We start from the raw sequence: 25,014 nt of genomic DNA on the forward strand, positions 1-25,014 counted from the left end.
GAATATAAACCAATATCAAACGAAGAAGGAATATTTAGGTTATAGTAACTTACCATACTTGGGGGGTTCTCCAGACCACCGAAAAATTGTCTCCATTTGAAGAAGCCTCCACACACAGTAGACCCGACTCTTTTCTCTGTGATTTTCACGAAACTCAAATCCTAGATTTGTACTTTATCGCTTTTTTAACTCTAAATCCTTCGCTACTTAAGTCAAATACCTCTCGATTTGAAAACCCTAGATTCTCTACCTTCGCGATTTTTCCCTTTTGCTCAGACTGCCATTTCTGTCGTCCTTTCGTTCTCTTCTTTTTTTTTCTTTTTTTTTGGTCTGAACCTTTCGTTCTCTTCAAAAGCAAAAGATTCGTATTAATTAAGCAAAAAGTCACATTTGCCCATCACTCGTGCTCTAAGATGCTTGCCACGTCATTATTTTAAACGGAAAATGTCACAGAGTTGACGGAAGGACTACTGGTGCAACGGAACACAAAGTTGAGTGACCCCCGCAACTAATAATTGAATTGGTGGACCAAAGTGTAACTATGGGTATAGTTGAGGGACCATTGCTGTGAATAACCCTAAAAAAAAAAAGGGACCGGCCTAGAACCTAGACAGCCCTTTTTTTTATTCTAAAAATAGTATAGCCGCTATTTATTTAAAAAAATTTAAAAAGGACCCAAGTATAGCCGCCCGGCTGTACAATTTTTTTTTTTAAAAAAGGGACCCCGCCTAGGCCCTAGGCACTAGGCGCGCCTAGAACCTAGACGGCCTTTTTTTTCTTCTAAAAATAGTATAGCCGCCCGGCTATACTATTAATTTCAAAAGGCTTTAAAAAAACACCGGAGTATAGCTGTTGGGCTATACTATTTATTAAATAAATTTTTTTAAAAATTAAGCCCAATAGGGATTTCTTTCAACTCGTTTGTTCTTTGCATATCGAAAATGTGGTGCACAAACCATTTTGAAATCGACATTATGAAATATAAAGACGAAATATGAAACAATTGCACTAAATTGCTTTAGCATGGCAAGATTTCTGAATTACGATAACAGGAGAAAAATTATACATATAATAATTTAACAATCTCATGCGCTTCCATAGGAAGAGACCATTGACGCTATTTTATGCAGTAAGTTTGATGCATTCTTGTCATCACTTTCCTTAAAGGAGCTCCACTCTTGATAATTATGCAGGCTGCCTGTAAAGTCTGTAAAAAGTCCATCAACACCTATCTCATTAATCCAATAATCGTACTCCGCATACGGATCTTGATGAAAGTTAAAGTGCAGGAACGAGTTCTCATTTCGGTATGTATATGGGTGCACCTGCATCGGAATTGAAGAAGACGAAACATAAGAACACGCACAATACTTTAACGGGATGTTATACTAACACCTGTCTTATAATGTGTTTTTGGCGCATTTTAACAAAGTTTCCCATGAAAGGAAAACCTTCACATCCCACTTAAAAAAAAAGGTTGTTTTCTATACCAAAGGGAAAACTTCTATGCCAATGGGTCCAGTGGAAAAGGGTTTTCACTTGCAGATCGTTGTATCGCTTATCGTCCTTTAAGCAGTGTTATGGTAGCTTCATTTGCGGAGCAAATATTTTCATACTGTGGTAGAGGATAGATTGAGCTTTGGAAAGTAGATATAGGAGCTGTTGGTCATGGTAATAGAAGCTGGTATTTTTCCTGCCACTAATAATCTTAAATAGCAAGACCCCAAAGCTATATACATGAGAATTTTCAGAAAATATCCCGCCCCTCCAGAGATAGCCACACACTGCACAGGAAATTCATTATCCACTAACTTATTATTATTCCTGATATAACAGGCTAAAAAGCATATTACACAAGTTTAGTTGGGAAATAATAACAATTCTGATACTAGGAAAGAAATGATTCTTACAGAGTTCCCACAGCCTTCTGACTCTGAGTGTTTGCTAGATTCTGTGTCCCTTGAAAGATACGTGCCAACCAACACCTTCAAACAGGAATCATGGTGGAGATAAACAAGTCCTCTAGCAACACCTTGAATAATATTGAAGCGTTTAACCCAGTCAAGCACTGGTCTTCCCATTGCCATTAGAAATGAAATCAATAGTTCCCTTGAGTTGGGCATACTAGGATAGGGAGAGCTCAGACATTATCAAGGATATTGAAGAAAGATAGGTAACAATGAGAAATTGCAGCCAAACATAAAGGGCCAGTGAAACTAACCCAATAATATCATATCCAGGCTTTTGTTTCGCATCAACTTCTCATCATCTTTAATGCAGCAACCCATGAGCTTTACAAGATTCTTGTGTTGGACTTTGGAGATCAACAGAAACTCATTCTTCAACACTTCTATGCCTTGCCCTGACCTAATAGATAGTCTTTTTCGAAAAATCGGCCTAGGCGGTGGCTAGGCGGGCCCTATTTTTTTATATAGATTTTCTTTTCCTGACTTTAAAGAAAACCTACTGTCGTCTCCTTCTCTCTCTCTAAGAAACTCATTCTTCAACACTTCTATGCCTTGTCCTGACCTAATAGATAGTCTTTTTCGAAAAATCGGCGCTAGGCGGCGGCTAGGCGCTAGGCGGCCGCCTAGGCGGGCCCTATTTTTTTAATATAGATTTTCTTTCCTTGACTTTAAAGAAAACTACTGTCGTCTCCTTCTCTCTTTCTCTCTCTCTCTCACTCTCTCTCTCTCTCTCTTTCTCTCAAAAACCTCCTGCAATATCCTCTGTATCAAAAGAGCTTTTTTTTCTAATTAAGCTTGCCACTTAACTTGGGTAATGTTATTTTGCTTTGTTTTACATGGACTTAGATTTCAACCAAGACTCGGTGATGGCGGAGACCAAGGACGAGTATGAAAAATGCCATTCTGCCCATTCCATCTTCTTCTCCAACAATGGTGTAAGGGATGGGTTTTAAAGAGCATAGCCGAGGGATCAGTTTTAAGCGTATAGCCGGGCGGCTATACTATTAAAATTTTAAAAAGGACCCCAGTATAGCCGCCCGGCTGTACTATTTTTTCAAAAAAAAGGGACCCGCCTAGCGCCTAGAACCCAGACGGCCTTTTATTTCTTCTAAAAATAGTATAGCCGCCCGGCTATACTATTAATTTCAAAAGGCTTTAAAAAAACACCGGAGTATAGCTGTTGGGCTATACTATTTATTAAATAAATTTTTTAAAAAATTTAGCCCAATAGGGATTTCTTTCAACTCGTTTGTTCTTTGCATATCGAAAATGTTGTGCACAAACCATTTTGAAATCGACATTATGAAATATAAAGAGGAAATATGAAACAATTGCACTAAATTGCTTTAGCAAGGCAAGATTTCTGAATTACGATAACAAGATAAAAATTATACATAAAATAATTTAACAATCTCATGCCCTTCCATAGGGAGAGACCATTGACGCTATTTTATGCAGTAAGTTTGATGCATTCTTGTCATCACTTTCCTTAAAGGAGCTCCACTCTTGATAATTATGCAGGCTGCCTGTAAAGTCTGTAAAGAGTCCATCAACACCTATCTCATTAATCCAATAATCGTACTCCGCATACGGATCTTGATGAAAGTTAAAGTGCAGGAACGAGTTCTCATTTCGGTATGTATATGGGTGCACCTGCATCGGAATTGAAGAAGACGAAACATAAGAACACGCGCAATACTTTATTATGTCCAATAATTACATCCATAGATCTGAAGCATTCATATTTCATATAATCTAAACAAGAATAAGTCTTTTCAGGGAAGAAATCTACCTGTAGGTCATGAGCATGGGCTCTGGAGACCAGATCAGTAGGTGTTTGCAAATAATTGTTTACTACAGGAACCACAGTATCCTTCCATGGTCCAATGCCCACCACATAATCTTTAATGAAGTCAAGGTAGGCATCGGATGTAATTTCCCAATAGGACTGCACATGATCAATTTGATGTCAGTTAGAGAGGAATATAAATACTGAAAGACTCAATGGATGAACTACATTGCAAAATTGGACTTAGATACAGTTTAAGCTGGGCCTTTAATCTCTATAAAGAAATTATGATCGGCAAACTGCTTAAGTTATAAAACTAGAAAGAACACAAACCTGATTAGTGTCTTGAGTTGGAATTGTGATATCGTCAATTAAGAAGATCTTAGGCAAGTCTGTCAGATTTGATACATATATAAGCGAAGTTGGAGCGAATGATTGGATAAATGCAGGTTGTTTTAACCAATCTTTTGACATGTATGAACCCTTGTATCCGTACTTCTTAAGTGTCTCCACAAACCTGTCCTCAAATCTCTTGCCATCTGCCCACTTCACCTGTCATCATATTAAACATTAGCCACACGTCGTGAAAAAATGAAAAAGATATCTATCAGATTCAGCATCGATGAAGCAAAATTTTAACCATGAAATGGCATTCCATGTTAAGAGAAAAAGGCATAATGCTAATCAGGTTATGTGCAACCATTCTTTGTGGAAGGTTTCAGGATACTCACATGCTGGTTGATCAATACCGGATTTTTAATCTCTGGATATATTCCAACGACCCTGGGTGCGTCCAATGCGATTGAAATGAACTCTTCAAAAGTAATAATAGTATATTTTCCTGAGGATACATCAGAAACGAATATACTTAACCATCCTTATATGTGCCCCTATAAAAGGACTAAAAAAGAAAACATACATGCTTTTCCATATGAAAAATAAGTGTAGCGTTCTATACGATGACCTAGGGAACTACCTAGAGTTGTCATTTCAACTGTAATTAGAACCATGAGTCAAGTGGTGATGTTACTCATAAAGCCCAAATCAAGGTACTACGTTCTAACAACAAGAACCAACCCACGGCCATCAATAAAAATGTAAACTTTAACCAACAATATAGTGCGTACATGAATTGCAGAAACAAGATAAAGCTAGTAATGGTTAGAAATCTGATATTGAAATTAGGTTTCTATCATCACAAAATCAGCCAAAAAGTAAACATAAATAAATAAATAAAAGTAGAAAACAATTTTTGAACAAGAGGAACTTTTTTTTTTAATAAAAAAAATGAATGCTCAAATTCAGAGTGATTTACCAGAAATAGGAACTAACCATTATATTGTTGATCCCGAAATGGATACCTCTGCTTCACTCGTAATGACTTCAGTTCTTCTAGTGTAAAATCAACTGCATATGGTTAAAATAAATTTTAATTTCCTCAGTTGATAACACCGAATGGCAATAAACTTACAGATTCTGAAAAAAGTAACAATATGATTTTGGGAACAGTGGTAAACTAACAAAACTTATCAGTTGGGTGCTCAACTATGGTCAGTCTTCAGTTAGAAGACGGAACGTACAAAAATAACCATCAACACAATGTGATCATATTCAGTAAAAAGTTGAAAGCTGAAGGGCTTTCCATACCAGTGAAAAAACCAGTAGTGTTGACCCCTTGAACCTCATAGGTCCTTTTACGATTTGAAAATTCCTTGTGTTCTGCAACATCAGTTGTATCATCAAGGGTCACATCATGAAAGCATATGAGAACACCATCTTTAGAAGATAGGATATCTGTTTCAATGAAGTCTGCACCCTCTTCAATAGCTCTCTGCAAGAATGAATCTTTTAGTACTCATTTACCTTTTCATCAAGTGGATGAATGAAGTTTATTGTAAGTATTTTTAGTAACATCAAATTGCAGCATCTAATCATTAACAGTCAGTGGTCTTCTAAAATTAAGAGAGCTGGGTTAATAAGCATATATATGCCCACATTACCATGTATGCAGCTGCAGTTTCTTCAGGAATCTCTCCGTTTGAACCTCGATGAGCAATGTTGTATGGTCGAGAAGTTTGCAGAGGCTGTCTATCGCCATCAGCTAATTTACTAGGAAGTGGATAAAATGGCCTCCCGGAACACCCAACAAGGAGCAGTAGGAACACAAAAGGAGCAAAACCTGTCAAATGCAAAAACATCAAAAGTGTTTATCAATTCTAGACCTAAGAATGCTGCTGGGTTACATAATTAAATACATTTTCGTGCCGTATGTAAATTTTTCATAATTTGGAGAATAAAGATAGTGTCTTGCTATCCTAAACAGTAAAAGGCACTTGCTAATTTAGAATGGCAACAAACTTATGAATCTTAAGACTATATCATACATATAAACTAAGATCAATATCAGCGCTATTTGCAATCCATATTTAGAAAACCAATTGTCTCATTCAATTGAAAGAACCTTCTTATAAATAGTAGAACAAAGCACAACCTCACATTCACACCTTGGCTATCATTTTGCTAACTAAGAAAAACTGAAGGCATTTTCCAACTAAACGTCAATTTCCCTAAAATCAACCAATTAACTTGCGCCAGACCATATTTAGCAATCCAAAGAAAGTTCTCAAATGTCAGCTTCAAACAAATCAAACAAACCCAGATAAGCAATTGCCAAGGCCAAATCAGATATAAAGCCAATATTAGAAGTATATCAATTACCAAGAGAAAAAAATCAGGCCTTTTTCAAAACTGAAAAAAAAACCCAGTGATCATTCACATACAAACATTGAAAAACTTATGCCATCAACAAGAAAAGGTTAAGTTTGCAGCTTACAGTGTGAGGAAGCCATGGTGTTAGCCCCAGCTTCTCTCTGCAAAGCTTTCACTTTGAAGAATGAATATGTGGTGTTGTTTTGTATTCTAAGGAGGTAGAATCGTGCGTGGCCAGGAGTTTTATAATACGGAGGCTCGGAAAATTCGGTGTCATGGATCCATCCGTAAACCAAGAATATTCCTCGAATATATAGATAGGCTCTACGGGGAAAATAAAACTAAATTGGTAGTGACAGGTTAGATGCCATTGGAATGGAAGCGTGAAACTGCAACACTGGCCGTTGACGGTTGGCGTATGAGGGAGGTTGGACACGTGGCTGGTGATGATTGGGTTTGTTTTTCAATTGTGATGCTGATTTCTAAACTCAGCGACCAGTTGGCGCGTTGACTGAATGGTGACTTCTCATTTGACGCGTGATATATTATTTAGGTCTCTCTTAAAAAAAGACGTTTATTAGGTCTCATTCAAAGATATCCTTATAAATATAGAAGCATCTGCTAAAATAATAATAATAATAATTAATATATATCCTTATAAAATTTCACTTAAATAAATTATCATGAATTTTGAAAATTCATGAAAATATTATTCGTCTATTTATGTGGTGACAGTTTAATTATCTTTCAATTCTACGAAGTAAATAGTTCGATCATAAGATAAATAATTATGAAGTGAATAGAATTTCCAATACTAACTTTTGGAGTCTCATAACTGTGAGAGATCATTAAAAGAGGAAAATAAAAGTAGGAAGAAAAAAAAAAGAATTAACTTATTCTAATATAGAATAAAATTCAGAATAATACAAGGAAGCTGAAAAAGATAAAGTTTCCTACTTGTAAAATTGTGATAGTTTTAAAACTCTAGTGGAAAGCAAAAAAGAAAGGAAGAAGATCCAGAGCATTAAAAACTCAATCAGGAAATAGCAAACCATGAGATTTTGTTTATGAACGAGATCTGAATGAAAAAGGAGAGAGAAGAAATCCAACTATAAAAAGGAAAGTCCTTGTAGTTTCAACAGTAGAGTTAGAGTAGAACACTTATCCCTACCTACAGCCTAGCTCTCTCACCTTTCCTCCCTCTCCAAATAAAAAAAAACATAGAATAAAGAAGAAAAGGAGGAGAAGAATTGTGAGGAAAAACAAAATCCGTTATTTTGGGCATATCTTTAGATGGCTCAATAGAGGACGATGGAGCATTGAAGCTACGATGCTGCAACACAAATTGAAGTTTTTGGTAATGGTATCACTCTGATTTCATACCGATTCCTTACTTCCTCAATTCCTAAATTCTCCGATTCCTTACTTCCTTCTTAGTAAGTAAACGGCCCCTAATTCCATCATTTAACCTTTTTGAGACAACTTGGTTTACACAAAATATTGAGATTAGTCTAACTTGTTTAGTTGTTTTAATAGGATTTTTTCGATTTGATGCCAGTTGAACCCAAGACCTGCTAAACTTTGGATATAACACAACGCTAACAAGTTACAAGGACACCGGAGGTCTGCTTGATGTCGATTGTTCTTATGCTTTGGGGTAACTAAAGCATCACCTGATGTTCCATATAATAATCAGAGTAAACTTTCACTATAAAAATATCAAGGTGTTCAATTATCAATTAAAATTACAATGGGGCGACAGAGCCACCACCGTTGACCTAATCATCAGATGGAGTTGAGCAGATAATGATGTGCCTCAGGGGGTTTGCCACTTCATTTCCACCAGCATGCTTGACAAATTCGGCTGGGGAGAGAAAACTGCCGTGGCAAGCACACAAAATGCCGACCTGGCCTTGTCCATACTTGTATAGAACCCCCTCGGTCTTCCTCCCATCTGCTCCGAAGGTTCTCACAGAAGGCATTTTGGATGTCAGCTCCTCCTTCTGCACAACAGCATTGGAAAATCTAGCCGCCTTTGAGGGATTTTCCATGGCATTTTGTGCAGGGTTGACATGTTCTAAAGTGGCCACTTTTGAAGAGGTGACCACCGGCTTGATGTCACTACCCGAAGGGAATGTCTCAAAACATCCTGCTCCTGTATGGAATTTACACAAGTTCAAATCTTTGAGGAAGAATGCACAATAGAGTAAAATTGAATGGAAGCAAATGTCACAGGTCAAAGAAAGTTATATACTATAGACTGAGTCTTAATCAGCAGGGGTTTCAATCTGAAACTAGCAAGTTGTCTCAAAATGTTATTGTTCTTGCTGCTATAATGCTATGACTTTACAGCAGTCGTTAATCATCTATTGTTGTAAATGAGACTTACTATCATACACAGATTTTGTTTAAGGAAATCTAACAGGCACGTTCCACAATTGGATAAACATTTATGAGACATAAATACTGCTTTTCTTAAGAGAAATGAAGTCCTTTACCTTTCACATTTCAACTTGGTGGAGGCTACACTTGTATATGCTGACATAAGTACACTCAAAAGAAGAAGAACCAAACTCCAGTATATAATCTTGGAGATGACATAAAGATAACATAGCTGAACAAGAAAGTGGATATAAAACCTATGTTTCAGTTGTCTCAGAACATCAAAATTGGTATCCTGAATTACATTAAAACCCTCCTCCTGACAGAAGGTTTACCAACAAGGACATGGTAAAGAACAATCCAGACAAACACTTAAACCTATGAAGACCAGGCAGCATGTTTTCTATGTTGGTCTGTAGACATTAGTTTCTGTCTCATTTCTAAAGCATAAATGTTTTTACTTCAATGCCACCACAGAAGAAGCTTAGAAAATGTTATTGGACTGGGATAATATGTAAAATCATTCTTGTGTTTTTTAATCTTTTGCCTTCTTTCCCTTACCAGTACATCTCACATACTGGTGTGTTTCCACACCAGAAACGGACATACTATGCCGCTGAACCGGCCAAGATCTGTATCTCAAACCCACCTCAACTGAAGGAAGGAAAACTTCTTTTTGTTTAATAATCTAAAAATATCATGAGCTTTGCCACTATGAAACTTTGAGATATCTAAGAAAAGACTGCTACAAACTAACATCCCAAATAAGAAGCTTCTACCAAGCATGTTCACACAAAGTTGTACGCATAAGGGTGAAAGGAAGTAAAAAATACCAGGAAGCAGAGGGACAAAAGATTTTTCAAGTGTTAGAACTACCACTTTATGGTCAAGAAAACTAACTCCGTTCAGAACATGAACCATTTCATGTCGCTTATCAGTTCCATAGCAATAGAGTTTTTGAAGGTCACTTACACATTATATGTAATAATAAACGTTACACATAACCAGGCATTTCTATGTGAGAAAAACTTTTGAATTAAATGTCAGAATGGGACTATGAAGATGAAACTTTTGATTTTGTCCATACGCGGTCAGGTTCAAATTCTATATTAGGCTGATATGCACTGCTGTTTTTTTATTTTGTCGATACGTTGTTGGATATAGATTTTTTCTTAATATTTGTCGATATGCTAATGAATTCGTTTTTTTTTTCCATTGATACATTGTCAGACACAAGTTCTTTCCTAATTTTTGTCGACACGCGGATGTTTCCCGGATTACATGCTCAGGTTCACCAGTCATCACCATCTTTAACATTGTTGACGAAGCAAAAGGAACGGAGATCATCTTTCCACATGGACGCCGCAAATTCTCCTGTCTTGCTTTCCCACATGCTCTGCCATTTTGTTACCCTTTTCATGACCGAATCGAAAATACCAACTACCAAATCGTATCAATTACCCTAACCAAATTGCATGGAAAGCATTTCCCCTCCCATGCACGAACTGTTAGCAATAGTCAATTAATGTGTTAATTATGTAGTAAATTAATGTGTTAATTATGTAGTCAATTAATGTTTGGCACCTACAATATTTGGGGGGCTTGACTAGTTTGGTTGCCTAATTAGTTTGGTTGCCTAACTTGGTTGGTTGCCTAACTTGGGGGGCTTGACTAATGTCTTAAGAACTTGTATATATATGTGTTGATTGTAAGTAATGAAACATAAGTGAAAATCAGAAAATATTCTACAACTCTCATTCTCTCTACACTTTCCACTCTCTACTCTCAATATTCTCTATGTTTTAGCATGGTATCAGAGCCTATGGCTAATCCTTAAGATCCTCTATCAAATTGAGAGTCGTTGGCGTTTTTTTTCATGTTGCTGTAAATTCTCTTGTTTCTGTTAAATTTCCTCTCTTTATTTGTATGGGCAATAAGTCCCTTGGCCACGATGGCCTAATTTGTTTCCTATGGGCAGTACGTTCCTTGATCACCATGATCTCTTTCCTCCGTGAGCCTCATCATCGCTCACCGAGCCATTTCCTTTCCTCCGCGAGCCTCGTCACCGCTCGCTGAGCCTTTTCCTACTCGGCCTTGTCTCTGTCATGCCGAGCTACACTACTGCCGTTATTCCCTTTGCACAGCCACTCTGGTGTTTGCATCATCTCTCAAGCTCTAACGAGCTTCCTTATGTTTTTTCTTTGACTTTTCTGCTGGTCTCTATCTTCTTTGCTGCTATCTTGAGCTCTCTTTCTCCTTCTCGTTTTTTAGCACCCTTTCTTTGTCTCTTTTTTTGGTGGGTTCCTTTTTTGTTTGTTTGTTTCTTATCACATATTGCCTTTCTTCATCATTTCCTCTTGTGCCCACGTGATAGGTGTCTTACTTGTTACATTCCATTTTCTTAATACTACTATTCTCTTTTTTATGGTTTCTTTTCTCACCACCAATCTCATACTTCTTATTTTATTCCCTTTTATTTCCTTAAATTATTTCTTCCACTCTATTTCCATCCAATTTTTTGTCTGGTATATTTCTTCTCCCTTGTTGCCTTTCACTTTTCTCTGTGTTACCCACGGGTGTTTTCTCCTCATCTCTTCGTTCTCATGCACACCCACGCCAATAACTTGGCTTCCTTTTCCCTTTATTTTATTGGACTTGTTTTGCACCATATGCCTCTTCCGTTTCAACACCTCTTACACTTGTCCACGTCACCTACCCTATCTATACAATATTCATCCCTTTCTCTCTATGTGTGCATACACGTCATCCACCTTCATTCATTTTTAATCCTTCTTTCTTTTTGGGTTGCAGACTCTTTTCCATCTTTTATTCCTTTTCTCCAGTTGTCGGATGCCCATCTCCATTCCACCTTTCCTTGCATTTGTTTCTACCACGAGACTGGCATGTTTGAGTCTCTTTACTATTATTTCATTTTCTCTTCTTCCAAATCTCGACCCTCTACCAGTGTCAGATTTGAGGGGGAGATAGATGCAACTTTATTTGGGTGCTGCAACTTTATTGTCATTACCGGTGTTGCTTTCTCCAAATCTCGACTCTCATACGTCGTCGGATTTGAGGGGGAGTGACACTGCTGCTCATCTATTCCGCTGCCTGCAATTCAGTTACCTATCTGCCATGACTGATTCTTCTACATCTGAGCTTCAGTCATCTTCTGTTTCTCAAGTGCCACTGCTCTTATGGTTCTGACAACCCCTTCTCTTCAGGGGGAGATGAGGAGTGAAGAGAAGTTGTGTCTGCAATAATGGAAGTATTTGTGACGCTGCTAGTATTGTTGTTGCTGCTTACTATATCCTTTGCTGCTGCCAGCTGCTGCCTTTTGTGTCCCTTTGCTGTTAACAGTATTGTTGCTCCTACCTGTTATGACTCTTGTTGGGGACAGTGTTGCTGGGGATAGTTATATTGCTCTTGCTGGTGCCAGTGTCTTAGATTTCTCTCACTGGTGCCAGTGCCACTGATCATATGGCTCCATCGACCCCTTCTCTTCAGGGGGAGAGGGGGAGTGAAGAGAAGTTGTCTCTGATGTTGTTGCTGCCACAGTTGTTTGCCCTACCTTGACTTGCTAGTGCCAGTGCCTTGTATTGCTGTTGATGATGCCTATTATGTCCAAGCCTTGTTGCCCTTGCTGGTGCCAGTGCCTTGTATTACTCTTGTTGGTGCCAGTGCCTTGTATTGCTCCTGCCTGTTATGGTGCCAATATTGTTGCTTATGCCTTTGCTGGTGTGTTTCCGCTGTGTCACGCCCGTTGACCTTGCCTTTGCTCTTGACTTTCTTTACCTTGCCTTACCCTATTTTTTAGGGTTTGGTTGCCTTTGCCTTTGCTTGGGTTTGGTTTTCCTTGCCCTTACCTTTGTCATGCCTTACCTTATCTTTAGGGTTTTGTTGCCCTATCTGGGTTTTTTTTTGCCATGCCTTGCCACCTTGCCTTTGCTTGGCCTTTATTTGCCTTACCTTGCCTTACCCTTTCTTTTTAGGGTTTGGTTTTACCTTGACGTGCCTTTCCCTATTTTAGGGTTTGGTTTCTATGTCCTTGCCGTGTTCACAGGGTTTCTGTGTCCTTTACCTTACCTTTGCCGTGTTCACAGGGTTTTTGTGTCCTTGCCATGTTCACAGGGTTTCTGTGTCCTTTACCTTACCTTTGCCGTGTTCACAGGGTTTCTGTGTCCTTTACCTTACCTTTGCCGTGTTCACAGGGTTTCTGTGTCCTTGCCGTGTTCACAGGGTTTCTGTGTCCTATACCTTACCTTTGCTGTGTTCACAGGGTTTCTGTGTTCTTACCGTGTTCACAGGGTTTCTGTGTTCTTTGCTTTGCCTTTGCCTTGTTCGCATGGTTTATGTGATCTACCGACCAACCGGCTGCACTTGAATTTGGTGTTGCCACCGACAGACCGAAATGATTAACTTCGATGTGGCCTTTGCTCCACGTGTGGCCCACCATGTAGTGGTCCCACGTGAGGGGGCATGTTGAAGTGGATCGACATTCTATTAAGAAGAAGCTTGATGCGGAAATATTAATAACGACAGTCTCTCTTTTGGCAAGTTGGTCATTGATGATATCTATGCACCAACTTGAGGGGGAGTGTTAGCAATAGTCAATTAATGTGTTAATTATGTAGTAAATTAATGTGTTAATTATGTAGTCAATTAATGTTTGGCACCTACAATATTTGGGGGGCTTGACTAGTTTGGTTGCCTAATTAGTTTGGTTGCCTAACTTGGTTGGTTGCCTAACTTGGGGGGCTTGACTAATGTCTTAGGAACTTGTATATATATGTGTTGATTGTAAGTAATGAAACATAAGTGAAAATCAGAAAATATTATACAACTCTCATTCTCTCTACACTTTCCACTCTCTACTCTCAATATTCTCTATGTTTTAGCACGAACAATTCAAGACTTTCAATAGTGACCTTCCAAACACAATTGTGGTTTTTCTACTTACATTTTCTTACTAACTACACTATTCCTCTCTCTAATTAGCTGTCTATTTTAGCACACCCTGAATTCAACTATATATAAAACAAACCAGAAAAACATATTAAAAAAACAAACAAACAAAACAAACACACATGAGAATCATAGAAGAACAAAAGTTCCTATTTTTCATCCAAACATGTACTATCTTGCTCATGCAACAGAAACATCATGAGGCAAAATTCATACGCGATCTAACAGAATACATAACCAAAATAAAGGAAATTGCAATCTTAAGTACTACAAGAGCAACTAAACATAAGTATAAGATCAAACAATCACAATTTATGTCAAGCAAAATATAAAAAGGGTAAACAAAGAAAAAACAGAAACAAAAATACATATGCAAATAATTAACTTCATATGTGGATGTGGTTTACCGTTTGGAGCATCAGACACAGTGATATATCCCTCTGCTTTGAGTTCGAACTTAAAAACGGTGCTGAAGGGCCTGGTGGCGTTGGCTTCAGGCGGCTGCGATGCCTGTGCTGCCGGAGGGCTAGTCTTCTCTAGCAAAGAAGCAGCTAATTCTTCTTTCCTCAGCTTCTGTGCCAACCTCTTCTTTCTCTCCATTCTTCTTAACGCCAGTATGTCCTTGTGCCTAATCATCCGCTGCCCTGTCCTTTCCGGAACAGAGCTAGACCTTGGCAGCTCTACTGAAAGAAGAGGAGCAGCCACCCTTTCCTCCTCCGGCGTCGTTTTGGGTTTTAAGAATCCAGCCATCGGTGAAGACCGAGCCAGAGGGTTCTCGTTGGGATTTTCAGTGTAGATTTCTCCAAGAGAGAGCCCCAGGTTGAGTTCTGGGTTCACAGAATCGGCGTTGTTGTTTTGCATGGCGTTGTTGTTGGGTTGGGAAACCCGGTCTTTGTTTGCCTCAGCCATTGCAGACAGAAAAGTGAGCAACTTGGTCTCAAAACGCTTCCTTCAAGACTCTTCTGTTGCAAGAAAATTATAAGTTAGGCACAAAAACATGGAGAGCAAATTATAAACTAAGAAAGAACTACCATGAAAATTAAAACCCAGATAAGTTCTTTAACCCAATTGAAAATTGCAGCAAAAACAATGAAGATGATAGAGTGAGAAAGAGAGAGAAATTAAGCGAACCCAGATAGGCTTACAGGGTTTTTTTGACAGACACGACCGATCACCGACCACTCTGCAATGCAAATACAGAACTGCAACTGATCAGAGCAGAGGGAGGGGGGTTTATATTGGAAATGGATCGAGAAAAGGGACAAAATTTGTTCTTTGTAGGTGTTGCCGCAGGTGACAATGGCATTGTAGCTGGCATTTCTCAAAACCCACGTGGTTATCAGAGGAGGCAGAAAGAGAGAGCGTAGAGTGTGAGAAGGAGAGTGGCTCACATTTTGTACGGTTACTCGTTTTAGATCTTTCTCACTGTTTTGCAAGTTGCAGCTCAATGACTCTTAACCACTACCACCACTTGTAACTCAGCTTAGCTGTATGTATCTGTGTGCACCTCTTTCCCTTCTTCTGGATTGTGTTTGTAAATTGTGAGCAAAATTGATGGCAAATCTTCAAAAGGTAGAAAAAGAAAAAAGGAGTTGAAGATAAAGAACTGTTATAGCAGTGTCTTTCTGGGTTCGTGAAGTCGGGGATTTGGAGTGAGAGGAGTGGAAGGATTTAAAAGTGAGTGTGGTGATAGTGTTTTTTGCCTTCAAAAGCCATGTGTCGAAGTGGAAGGAAACAAAATTGGAATTTGACACTATGCGCGGTGGTCCGGCCAAAATCAGGGGTCTCAACGGTCAGTCTGAAGAACTCTGTTTTGTATGTGCTAGCAGCAAACCCCACTTGTAATTTCACATTTTTTAAAGTGAATTGTTCACCCTCTTTTGCACCCTTTTAAGGGAATTCAGTTTAACTTTTGCAAATCAATTTAATCTTACAAGTTTAATGATATTTCTATATTTTAAAACCACATCTTGTATTTGTCAATTCATTTTTTTAAATTCTTGTTTATAGAGATTAAAAAAAAATTACAAAGTAATTGTTTAAATTATTTTACATTAGTCTAACTTTCAGAGAAACCTATTCGAATTTGGAGATAGAAAGACAGACACATTACCCTGGTAAACTAACCTAACTCACGTATGCTATTTATAGAGAATCTCTATTCAACATTGACTCTCGTTGTTTTTCTGAAAAAATAAGAATTTGTTCACATATGTTTTACAAAAGCATCCCTCACCATGATTCGTCGAAAATCGCCGTATAATTTTTGAGAGCAAAAACCCGCGGCGAGGAATTGAGAAAAATTGGGGGCGTCAAGCTCTCAATCAGATCCAATGTGACAAGTGTGGGCCATGCGCAAGATGAGGTGGGATTAACTTTTGTCCACAAGGAAAGCCCAGTTGACCAGTTGTAAGGCCACGTGTCGGATCTCCCGTACGGATGATGTGATCCCCTGTGCTTTGCTGTCAGATTGCATGCAAGGAGGGCCGGGAGCAAGGGACCAACTGCTGCCAAGTGTTTATTTTAACTTACCATCACTTTATCCATTGGCTCAATTGGAGCCATAATTTTCATAGACTAGAGCCCATCTTGGCTTAAGGTGCTCCCGCCGCCCTTGTACATATCTCTCCCGATCGAATGGTCGAGTGGACTTCTGGCTCTAGGGAAGAGTTTTGGATCGTTAGATGTGGAAAGGGCAAAAAAGGGTTGAACTAAAAAAAACAGAAACACAGATTATAGACAAACAAACCAGACTGAAAACTTACAGGATGTTGCAAAATTGAGCTATTAATTTAAGAGGGTATATTAAATGTGAAAACTCAATACTACCCTTAGTGTTCTTCGTAATATCGTAGGGTGAAAAATTGTGAAGAAATGAAGCATTGGGCTTTGATTGAAATAGAAAACAAGGAGAGGCCTAATGTACAACATGGAGAATGTTTTCTTTTGGGTTTTTTGAATGAGTTCCACTGGCCCAAACAAAGTCCAAATAAAAATGAACATATCCGGCTATTGATCGTTTGGTTAGTTCATACGTCACTTGTTAAAGAAGGGGAACATTTTCCATGGGTCCAATATTTTTATAAAAAAAATGGCATTGCCTTTTGGCTGACATATGAGTTCTTTACTCTCCTTAAAAGAGAAAAACTTAGTTACAACGGGGATAGTACTCTATTATCCCGTATGACATAGTGTTATTGACCAGTGATAACAAAATAGTGCTATCTCCGTTTCATGAAAGTCTTTCTCCTCTTTAAGGCAAACACCATTTATCATGATTCACATAATGAATTTTTTGAAAATTAAGAAAAACAAAAACAAGGAGAAAGAAAATGGATATGAACGAAAATGTCTGATGAGAATGAAGAACATAAGGTTGGCCGGAAGTGGTTTGAGTACCATAGCTAGCAAAAGTTGATGTATTTGAAGATGTCAAATACAATTTGGGGATTGTCTACAAGGAACAAAATGATCAATTGGTTGCATGGAAAATCAAATGAATAAGCTATTCATAAAAACCATTCAGTATATGAAAGTGATGTAATTTCATTCATGTCCTAAACTCTCCAAGAGAGCATGCTCATATGCTGGGAAACTCATTTTAAGTTACTAACATCACCACAACTAAAGTAAACAGGAAAACCTGTAATTTAACAAAATGCCAAATAAATCCGCATAAGCAACAAAGGAACCATACAGAACTTGCTAATTAGGACGTCCTAACACATAAGAAAAGCTCATATGGCCATCAGATCACCGTAACTCCGCATTAGAAGAATTGATCCTGCAAACAGACCAGCAGCACGCAGCAATTTCTGCAAGAGAAAAATACACTTTTAATTCCTTTATCTCCATTGTAATCTCAACAAAAAGATGGATTTATGCTTGACATATAGCATCTGGCATCCATGCAAAACAAATCAAACTCAAGAGTTCTGAAAGAATACAAGAAACGTTCACTACAGTATAACAAGGGCAAAAGAACCCCTGTTTATTAAGCATCACTATCTGAAAAGATCCCGGACAAGAAGAAAAAAACTGAAAAGATCAAAATATTTAAGGCACCTTTGCAAATCACACTCAATGATATCGGACACTTTCTATAGACTAGAGTCTAGAGCAGAAGCACAAGTCTTGCAAGGGAAAACTTATGTGTCTTCGGTTTACAATTTTTTATGGAAACCAAGATCTAATGATAAAGAGACGAGCATCGCCTAAAAGCACATCTATTGTTATAACTTATAAGCACAATAGTAATCACAAAAAATTGCGATTGGGAAACTTGCAACATCTGTAATGTTAATAACTGAGATACCATAATCCAAATTCCACATCTTAGACAAATAAAAAAGCAAGGTTTGGCTAACACTTGTTGATCTCAAATACCTAAGAAAACACTTATATGAACTACGAGTAACACTTGTCCTTGCAAAACTAAACTTCTTTTAACTTTCCCGATGCTAATCTCAAAACAAGAGGCACAGAACAGACACCCCCTACGATCTCCATGAATCGCAAGTCCTGGGAAAATTATATATTCTAATCCAAATAACATAAACTTTTCCCACATCCTATGGCCTAAACATGAGGAAATTATACATACATGCAATTGAAATCACGCCTAAATCAAAATCAATAAATTCTAATCACAAGTCTTAAGCTTCCAACAAAATCGAAAACGGCGAGAGAGTGTTTGAGAGAGAGTACCATGTTAAGGGCCCACTTTTCCTCGTCATGATACTGGGACTGCAAGAAGTATTTCGCCTTGTCCAGTGAGATCGGGAAGTCCGCCATTGATGTGTTGAGAAGGAGAGGGAGAGAGAGAATTTGTGCTTTAGGGTTTAAGTTTGGGGTTTTGAGATTTGGAGGTGTTTGATGAGAAAAAGACCAACTGCGAGTCTGCGACCGCGCGGCACCCACTTAAAAGGAGGTTAAGTAACGAAATTACTACAATGACCTTACTCATTAAAAGTCCCTTTATATGGAGGAGAAACAGTTTGATCCATCCGCCGGTCCACGTGGCGACACGTTTACACTCGAACCTCATCTTCCTGTCCACTAATTTATTTTGAGCCAAACCGGCCTTCATCAAGGGTTCAAGCACTACAGCGAAAGCCATCACAAACATAAAGAGAGAAACGCAGAGAGAGAGAGAAAGAGAGAGAGAGAGAGAGAGAGCATGGAGGTCAAAGCATTTTGTAGCAGCGTGAGAGGTGCGCCATTGAGAGGCAGAAGAGAGAATTATGCTTCTTCTTTCTCACCCCTCCTCATCCAATCCATGGCTACCCAGAAGCCCATTCCTTCTGTTAACAAAACAGTTAGCTCCAAGAAGGTCATCTCTCACCTTTCAACTATCAACTTCTCTTTATATGTTTTGCAATATCTCTAGCCTATGTCCTGTCTTGTAATATATGTTAAAAATTATGTTGTTCTTGGGATAGCTTTAGCTTATAAGCAGCTCCCTCATCAAAATTGTGTCAAACTAGGGACTAAAACGTGAACCATTTACAATGCAGAATTCAACTAAACCACCAGTTAAGCTACTAACAAGGGTGGAGCAACTGAAGCTACTGACCAAAGCAGAGAAAGCCGGCCTGCTATCGGCGGCAGAGAAGTCCGGCCTCTCGCTGTCGAGCATAGAGAAACTGGGTCTGCTCTCCAAGGCGGAGGAATTCGGAGTTCTATCGGCAGCCACTGACCCAGGAACTCCGGGGACATTGTTCACCCTGAGCTTAGCTTTGTTGCTTTTGGGTCCATTTGTAGTCTATCTTGTGCCTGAGGATTATCCTTTTGAGATAGGTGTACAAGCTTTTGTTGCTTTGCTTTCAGTGGTGGGTGGTTCTGCAGCTTTTGCTGCTTCAAATTTTGTATCCAACTTGCAGAAGTCAAATTGAAAAATTTGATGAACTAGGTCTCATTTTGGGATAATGAGACGCTCATTATTTGGCCACTCCGTAATTGTTAATGCTAGACATATTTCTAAACATTTCATGTCAGCAAGCATGGATTAGAAAATGGAGACGGATTTCATGACCAAAATAACAGAATATATAGATTTGGATTCATAGAAATACATTGAACTGACACAACTTACTCACGCCATGTAAGCTCTATAAAATAATCTAAGAAAATACAGGTTATCAAAAAGAAAAGAAAAGAAAAATTCTTAAGAGAAACTCGCAATTATAACAAACAAAATAACCTAAATTTCTGATAGTTCCAATACAACTCTTTTTATCCAACAAATTGCAATTGAAGGAAAGAAGGGGTAAAAAAAAGTGACCCTCTTGTCGTGTGAAAAAAATTGTCTATCCACCACTTTCTTTCAAAAACTTCAAGCAGGAACAGAACTGCGGTTTGCCGCACCTTGACGTCCCCCACCCCTTCCATTCAGATTCACCCGCTGATAACCCTCTCCATTTCGTCCAGCTGAACCCCTGGCTCGCCCAGAAAACTCACCCTGGTTTCTGAATTCATTCCTGCCATAGCTACGGCCGCCACCATAGTTCCCACGACCCCTGAAAGAGTCACTCCGAAAGCCAGCTCTTCCTGAAGAGAACCTTCCTCTCCCACCACTGCTAACTGAAACAGCCAGCAGCTTTGTTAGTTTTACAACATTTAGTAGCAGATTCTTTTTACCTTACATCCTTCTATAACCCCCACCCCGCCAAGATTACCTCGAGTTGTGGTTCTCTTTTCCTCGATCACTGCCGGGCGGTCCCCGATGGTGATAGGTGAAGCCTGTAAGGATTTTCAACAAGTTGAAAATTGGATTAAACATACACTGATACAAGCTAAGTAAACCAAGATTGCAAAGATACAGTAATGCATGGCACCCACAGCTAGCCATAAACACATTACAACCTGCCAGTCAAATGGCAGTTTATGAACATATCCTTGGACTGCCTAAATGTTATCCCAGTGATATTGTTCAGATGATATAAGCAACTATTAACCAACTGGAGGTCTTCACATCCGAGAGAATGACTTCTTTTTTTTCCATTTCTTTTGTTTATGTATGCAAATAGAACCTTGTTAAAAATGCAAGACTGCTAAACAAACTGAGAAGCTCAAGCTCAGCTCAATTAAATTTAGCGAGCAATTGTGCAAGCTCATTTGTTACAATCAGTGAAACAATCTAAGCGCAGTAGCTCAGTCTGCAAATGGGCTGAGCTCAAGCAATAATGTGCTCTGCATAAACGGAATGCATAAACTAACAATTGATTTGACACTAAATTTTGTCAACTCATCTAACAAGACTGCAAGGAAAGGGCCAAGAAAAGAAAAGAACAGACAGCACTCAATTACAGCTCACAACTTTGTAAAATCTTGGCGAGTGTCATAACACATCCGTAGAGAGATGTGTGGGGGGGCAATGCCTCCATTTTCACTGAGAAAACAAAGACATCCTCATGTTAATGATGCAAATGACCATTGGGCCTAGTGGCAACTCCTAATCCCTCAAGGATACAAGTGGAGGATGAGATCTTGGGTTCAGTCCTGGCCTTTATTTTTCCCTTTTTTTTTGGGGGGGGGGGGGGGGGGGGGAGATGCGGAGGGGAAGATAAGCTTCTGCTATTTTCAATGCTAATTCTGAACTGAAACGCTAAACATAGGCAGACCTCCAGAATCTTCTTGAAATTTTTGACAAGTAGAATATGAAAGTAAGTATACCTCAAGTGCACTTTGCATGGAACTCAAAGTCTCAAATTCAACAAAGCCAAAGCAGAATCCTTGCTGCAAGAAGCCAAAAACATATGACATGTAAGACTACATCAAAGCATCCTCAGTTGGATTAGAAAGTGCGTCATACATATGAAGCAGACCTTACTACTCCTGACTTGGATCCCATCACGCTTAATAGGCCCAAATTTCTTAAACTCCTTCTCAAGTTGTGCCACTGTTGCATCATATGGCAAATTCCGTACATGTATGGAGTGACCTTCTGCTGTAAAGAATAGAGATCAGACTTTGTTCATGAAAAAGTACATGAGCGTCTCAAACTCAGGCAAGTGTTATGCAAGTTAACTAAGCAATCCGACCATTGAAAGCTGAGTACTATTTTATTTAGAGAAAACGAAGACAGCAAGCTGAGTATCATTTACCTTCCTCATGAGCATTGCTGCTTTCAGGGGCAGCATCACCACTAGGAGCTGATGCCACCGGTGCAGGAGCTGGTTTTGCATAACCAAGGGATTGATGGTCAGTGTTTGCAGATATTGTCCTCACAGTGCGGGTAGGCACACGAACAGGACTGTATGCAGCATTACTTTTCATTACCTTCACCTAAATGAAGCTTCATTAGATTAAAACCAAAAATAGGGTTGACATCAAAAGTAAAAATACTTGCTCCCCAAAAAAAAAAAAAAAAAAGTAAAGTGATGAGCCTAAACTCACAATTGATGCATATGATTTCTTTGGAACATCCTCCTGGATTTCAGGGGCAGGATCAGGGGTTGGATCAACATCTGCAAGACCTTGATTCTGACTTGAGTGAGCTGGGGGCTCCACAACCTCTTCTTCAATAACTGATCCTTCATCATTATCTGAAGGATCACAAACTTCGGGACCATTATTGAGATCCTCTTCCTCAAAGGAAGTTGCATGATCCACCACAAGATGATCAGGAGCGTGAGTAGGCTCTAGAAAAACATAGAAGCAATTTGAAAATGAAAGCTACAGCAAATAACAAAAATGTACATCAAGAAAGAAAACTAATGCCAACCTGGTTCTGCTGTCAAGATAGCTTCTGGAGCACTTTCATTGATGCCGTTAACCAAGACATTATTGGTCTGCAAAGATTCTTTGTCCTCAATATACCTAAAAACATCATTTAAGACATAATACCCCTTCTCCTGTGGAGCTAGAAAGAATGTTTGGGCAAATTTTCTTCCCACATTGTCCTTTCCAGTCAAGCATCCGGTGACAAGAACAATCACTCCTTTCTCATAAGACTCTTGAGAATCTGCAGTTTTTATTTCTGCCGTATAGTCTCCATAATTTAAGGACTGAATTTTTTGACTTATTGCCTGCTTGCAAAGATAATACAATGTTAACAAATGTAATATTTTTCATCAAAATTTCTTATTTACAATAATAATTCAGGATTCTCAATCCAGTTTATATCAAGTCCAAGAGATGATGCACAAAATTTGAAAACTTTCAAAACAAACAATAAGATTCCTATTTATGTGGAGTGATGTACTATATTGTTTCGTGAATCTAATTCAAACAGTTCTTATGTCATATAAACTCAGTAATACCTTTTAGTCTATGAGTAGTATCATATCAAAGTATTACCGGTTAGGGTGACAAATAACTGGTCCATAAATGTCAAAAATTGGAGCCTACGCAGCATCAAATAAACATCCCGTCTACAGATTTGTTATCTATATTTAAATTCTTACTATAAAGCCAAACTTTTTGTAATGCCTTAAAGTGAAAACTAAATTGGAAACATAAAGACAAAAAAAGTTGTCCAATCCATGTTAAACCATACAACAAAGAAATTTCAAGTCTCGATACTTGGTATAAAAGTTTATTTCCGTGATATCATAGTATACTTACTTGCATAGTTGTCACTGTTGCCATATTGCCATTGACATCTGTCCTGCTAAGAGAGCTGGAATCCTGATAAAACCTATGCACTAATTGTGGAGATTCATGAAGAATATGGTAATATTGCTCCACAAAGGCATTGCCAACAAGTTGGGCGCTGGGAGCAGAGGCAGGAGATGCTTCCTGCATGACTATCTACGGAAGTTCAAATCCTGTAATGTTAGTAGAGGAACAAACTAATGAAACCAACTGGCTGTTAAAGAAAAACATAATAACGACAAGAGAGCCAAAAGCAGTACATTTTTAATAATTCTTGACAAAACAAATGCATTGAAATTTAATTTTAAACAAATTCGAATCACTACAAAATCCAATAATGCATTGAGATTATCACATCTGTAACAAGAGAATCTGAAAAGTAATGATGACTACTATAGGAAACTCCAATAGCCAGATAAGCTCACACGAACACACTGTAAGTGCCAGCATAATGCACAAAGGCTTTGCCTTTGAGCTCGGAAGACCAAGTACTGTGAGCTAAAACGGTTTCGAGTACTCGATCAGAAGTACAATATCACAAACCATAAATTAGGAAACAATTCCTACATGTACGCTCAAATCACAGAAATACTCAAACAAATCTTGCAAACCCAAAAGTCTTTATTCATGTTATAATTGTAGTAACCCCAGCTAATTCCCCAATGGAGCAGACCAAGTGATTTCAACCTCAGAAAAAGAAGGGTCAGCTAAAAGACTGAAGCAGACCGAGAATTAAATACATCAGGATGATAACGAAAACACTATCTGATTACAAATTTGTGTTTGATGTAAAGCCCTATAAAAATATGAAAAACCCAGAAATATATCAACACTGCCATCCAAAGTAATGAAGAGATTGACCATGGAAACATGATATTGACAGATCAATCACCCGCATAGTATTTAACAAATAAAATTAAAGATGGAAATTAAACAGTGGAGGCAGTAAACATAGAGACAGTGGATTCAAGAGAAGAATCTGGAGTACCTGCTTGGAGGTGATCTGAGCTTTAGAGAGAGAGAGATCTGTGGGCTTGAGAGGAAGCAAAGTGAAGTTGAAGAGAGAAGGAACAGTTCTTAGAGGATAGGAAGGCAAAATGAAAGAGGAAAGATGCTGAAGGCTGAAGCTTTTTTTATATATTTGATGAGATCACAAGAGAAAAGCGGTAGCTTCAGTCTTTAATTTTATCTAATTGTGAAGGGAAAAAAAAAAAGTTACATATTTGTGGAGGTTCTTTTTCAGTGTCCTTGGAATAGAAAATACAAATTGGGTATTTGGAATTTTTTAATTGAGCAAGAAAAATGATGAGAGATTGATGGTGCTTTGATTTTACTTTCTGAATTTAGGGACAGAAATTTTGGGATAATGTCCAAAATTTCTGGGAATGCAAGTCTGATTTGATTTGGGAAGAAACAGTACACTGCAGAATCTAGTGAACCCCTTCTGTTTTTAATTTTTTTAATTTTTGCTTGGTTTTGTTAACTTTTTTTTTTTCACACAACTTTTATTACTATTTAGTAAGAAAATAATGACAAGTAATATTTACATTCTTAATAATTTTTTTTTTTAATACAAGTGATATGAGGAGAAGGAATTCGAACTCA

At 38.3% G+C, this 25,014-nt stretch overlaps 5 protein-coding genes and 1 long non-coding RNA gene across 11 annotated transcripts; 2 read left to right on the forward strand and 4 right to left on the reverse strand.

Annotated features, from left to right (window-relative positions):
• Positions 1-986: 986 nt before the first annotated feature.
• Positions 987-6,819, reverse strand: GDPD6 (PLC-like phosphodiesterases superfamily protein). Of its 2 annotated transcripts, none has more exons than XM_088253218.1 (8): positions 6,590-6,819; positions 5,757-5,935; positions 5,404-5,587; positions 5,089-5,163; positions 4,488-4,597; positions 4,090-4,308; positions 3,760-3,915; positions 987-1,325 (listed from the first exon to the last, which is right to left on the reverse strand). In XM_088253218.1, exons 1-8 carry the CDS (start codon positions 6,603-6,605, stop codon positions 1,086-1,088), a joined length of 1,179 nt encoding a protein of 392 aa, XP_088109344.1. In that variant the 5' UTR covers positions 6,606-6,819; the 3' UTR covers positions 987-1,085. The 2 variants fall into 2 exon arrangements, with proteins under 2 accessions (XP_088109344.1, XP_021809960.1); XM_021954268.2 differs by lacking the exon at positions 987-1,325 and adding an exon at positions 3,278-3,620 and having other exon boundaries at positions 6,590-6,811.
• Positions 6,820-8,243: 1,424 nt separating this feature from the next.
• LOC110753374 (ninja-family protein AFP3) lies at positions 8,244-15,676 on the reverse strand. Its single transcript, XM_021954269.2, has 3 exons — positions 14,958-15,676; positions 14,220-14,774; positions 8,244-8,620 (listed from the first exon to the last, which is right to left on the reverse strand). The coding sequence occupies exons 2-3, from the start codon at positions 14,719-14,721 to the stop codon at positions 8,244-8,246; spliced, it is 879 nt and encodes a 292-aa protein (XP_021809961.2). The 5' UTR covers positions 14,722-14,774; positions 14,958-15,676.
• Positions 10,545-12,829, forward strand: LOC148294629 (uncharacterized). Its single transcript, XR_015835895.1, has 2 exons — positions 10,545-10,973; positions 11,659-12,829. It is a non-coding gene; the product is annotated as an uncharacterized LOC148294629 (long non-coding RNA).
• A 1,664-nt stretch (positions 15,677-17,340) lies between the features above and the next one.
• On the reverse strand, positions 17,341-18,720 carry TOM5 (mitochondrial import receptor subunit TOM5-like protein). The gene is made up of 2 exons (XM_088253239.1): positions 18,520-18,720; positions 17,341-17,627 (listed from the first exon to the last, which is right to left on the reverse strand). Exons 1-2 carry the CDS (start codon positions 18,604-18,606, stop codon positions 17,550-17,552), a joined length of 165 nt encoding a protein of 54 aa, XP_088109365.1. The 5' UTR covers positions 18,607-18,720; the 3' UTR covers positions 17,341-17,549.
• A 175-nt stretch (positions 18,721-18,895) lies between these two features.
• Positions 18,896-19,796, forward strand: LOC110753336 (wiskott-aldrich syndrome family protein, putative (DUF1118)). The gene is made up of 2 exons (XM_021954230.2): positions 18,896-19,144; positions 19,329-19,796. The coding sequence occupies exons 1-2, from the start codon at positions 18,992-18,994 to the stop codon at positions 19,704-19,706; spliced, it is 531 nt and encodes a 176-aa protein (XP_021809922.1). The 5' UTR covers positions 18,896-18,991; the 3' UTR covers positions 19,707-19,796.
• A 41-nt stretch (positions 19,797-19,837) lies between these two features.
• On the reverse strand, positions 19,838-24,796 carry LOC110753333 (Nuclear transport factor 2 (NTF2) family protein with RNA binding (RRM-RBD-RNP motifs) domain-containing protein). Of its 5 annotated transcripts, none has more exons than XM_021954226.2 (9): positions 24,398-24,796; positions 23,380-23,565; positions 22,538-22,841; positions 22,210-22,454; positions 21,918-22,092; positions 21,639-21,760; positions 21,487-21,549; positions 20,490-20,553; positions 19,838-20,394 (listed from the first exon to the last, which is right to left on the reverse strand). In XM_021954226.2, the coding sequence occupies exons 2-9, from the start codon at positions 23,557-23,559 to the stop codon at positions 20,147-20,149; spliced, it is 1,401 nt and encodes a 466-aa protein (XP_021809918.1). In that variant the 5' UTR covers positions 23,560-23,565; positions 24,398-24,796; the 3' UTR covers positions 19,838-20,146. The 5 variants fall into 5 exon arrangements, with proteins under 5 accessions (XP_021809918.1, XP_021809921.1, XP_021809916.1 ...); XM_021954229.2 differs by having other exon boundaries at positions 21,918-22,098; positions 22,210-22,397; positions 24,398-24,793; XM_021954224.2 differs by having other exon boundaries at positions 21,918-22,098; positions 23,380-23,582; positions 24,398-24,791.
• Between the last annotated feature and the right edge of the window lie 218 nt (positions 24,797-25,014).

This window comes from Prunus avium, chromosome 5, assembly GCF_965620075.1.
Source record: "Prunus avium chromosome 5, drPruAviu1.hap1.1, whole genome shotgun sequence".
Lineage (NCBI taxonomy): Eukaryota > Viridiplantae > Streptophyta > Magnoliopsida > Rosales > Rosaceae > Prunus > Prunus avium.

Coding starts and splice junctions, on each gene's coding strand:
- TOM5 (XM_088253239.1), bottom strand. CDS start 18,606: ATGGCGGACTTCCCGATCTCACTGGACAAGGCGAAATACTTCTTGCAG. Junction 17,628..18,519: donor AAAAGTGGGCCCTTAACATG/GTACTCTCTCTC, acceptor TTTCTCTTGCAG/AAATTGCTGCGTGCTGCTGG.
- LOC110753374 (XM_021954269.2), bottom strand. CDS start 14,721: ATGGCTGAGGCAAACAAAGACCGGGTTTCCCAACCCAACAACAACGCC. Junction 8,621..14,219: donor TGTGTCTGATGCTCCAAACG/GTAAACCACATC, acceptor AATTCCATACAG/GAGCAGGATGTTTTGAGACA.
- GDPD6 (XM_088253218.1), bottom strand. Junction 5,164..5,403: donor CACTACTGGTTTTTTCACTG/GTATGGAAAGCC, acceptor AACCATATGCAG/TTGATTTTACACTAGAAGAA. Junction 1,326..3,759: donor CCCATGCTCATGACCTACAG/GTAGATTTCTTC, acceptor ATTCCGATGCAG/GTGCACCCATATACATACCG.
- LOC110753333 (XM_021954224.2), bottom strand. CDS start 23,559: ATGCAGGAAGCATCTCCTGCCTCTGCTCCCAGCGCCCAACTTGTTGGC. Junction 22,842..23,379: donor CAACAGTGACAACTATGCAA/GTAAGTATACTA, acceptor CTTTGCAAGCAG/GCAATAAGTCAAAAAATTCA. Junction 21,761..21,917: donor CAGCAATGCTCATGAGGAAG/GTAAATGATACT, acceptor TATTCTTTACAG/CAGAAGGTCACTCCATACAT.
- LOC110753336 (XM_021954230.2), top strand. CDS start 18,992: ATGGAGGTCAAAGCATTTTGTAGCAGCGTGAGAGGTGCGCCATTGAGA. Junction 19,145..19,328: donor AAACAGTTAGCTCCAAGAAG/GTCATCTCTCAC, acceptor TTTACAATGCAG/AATTCAACTAAACCACCAGT.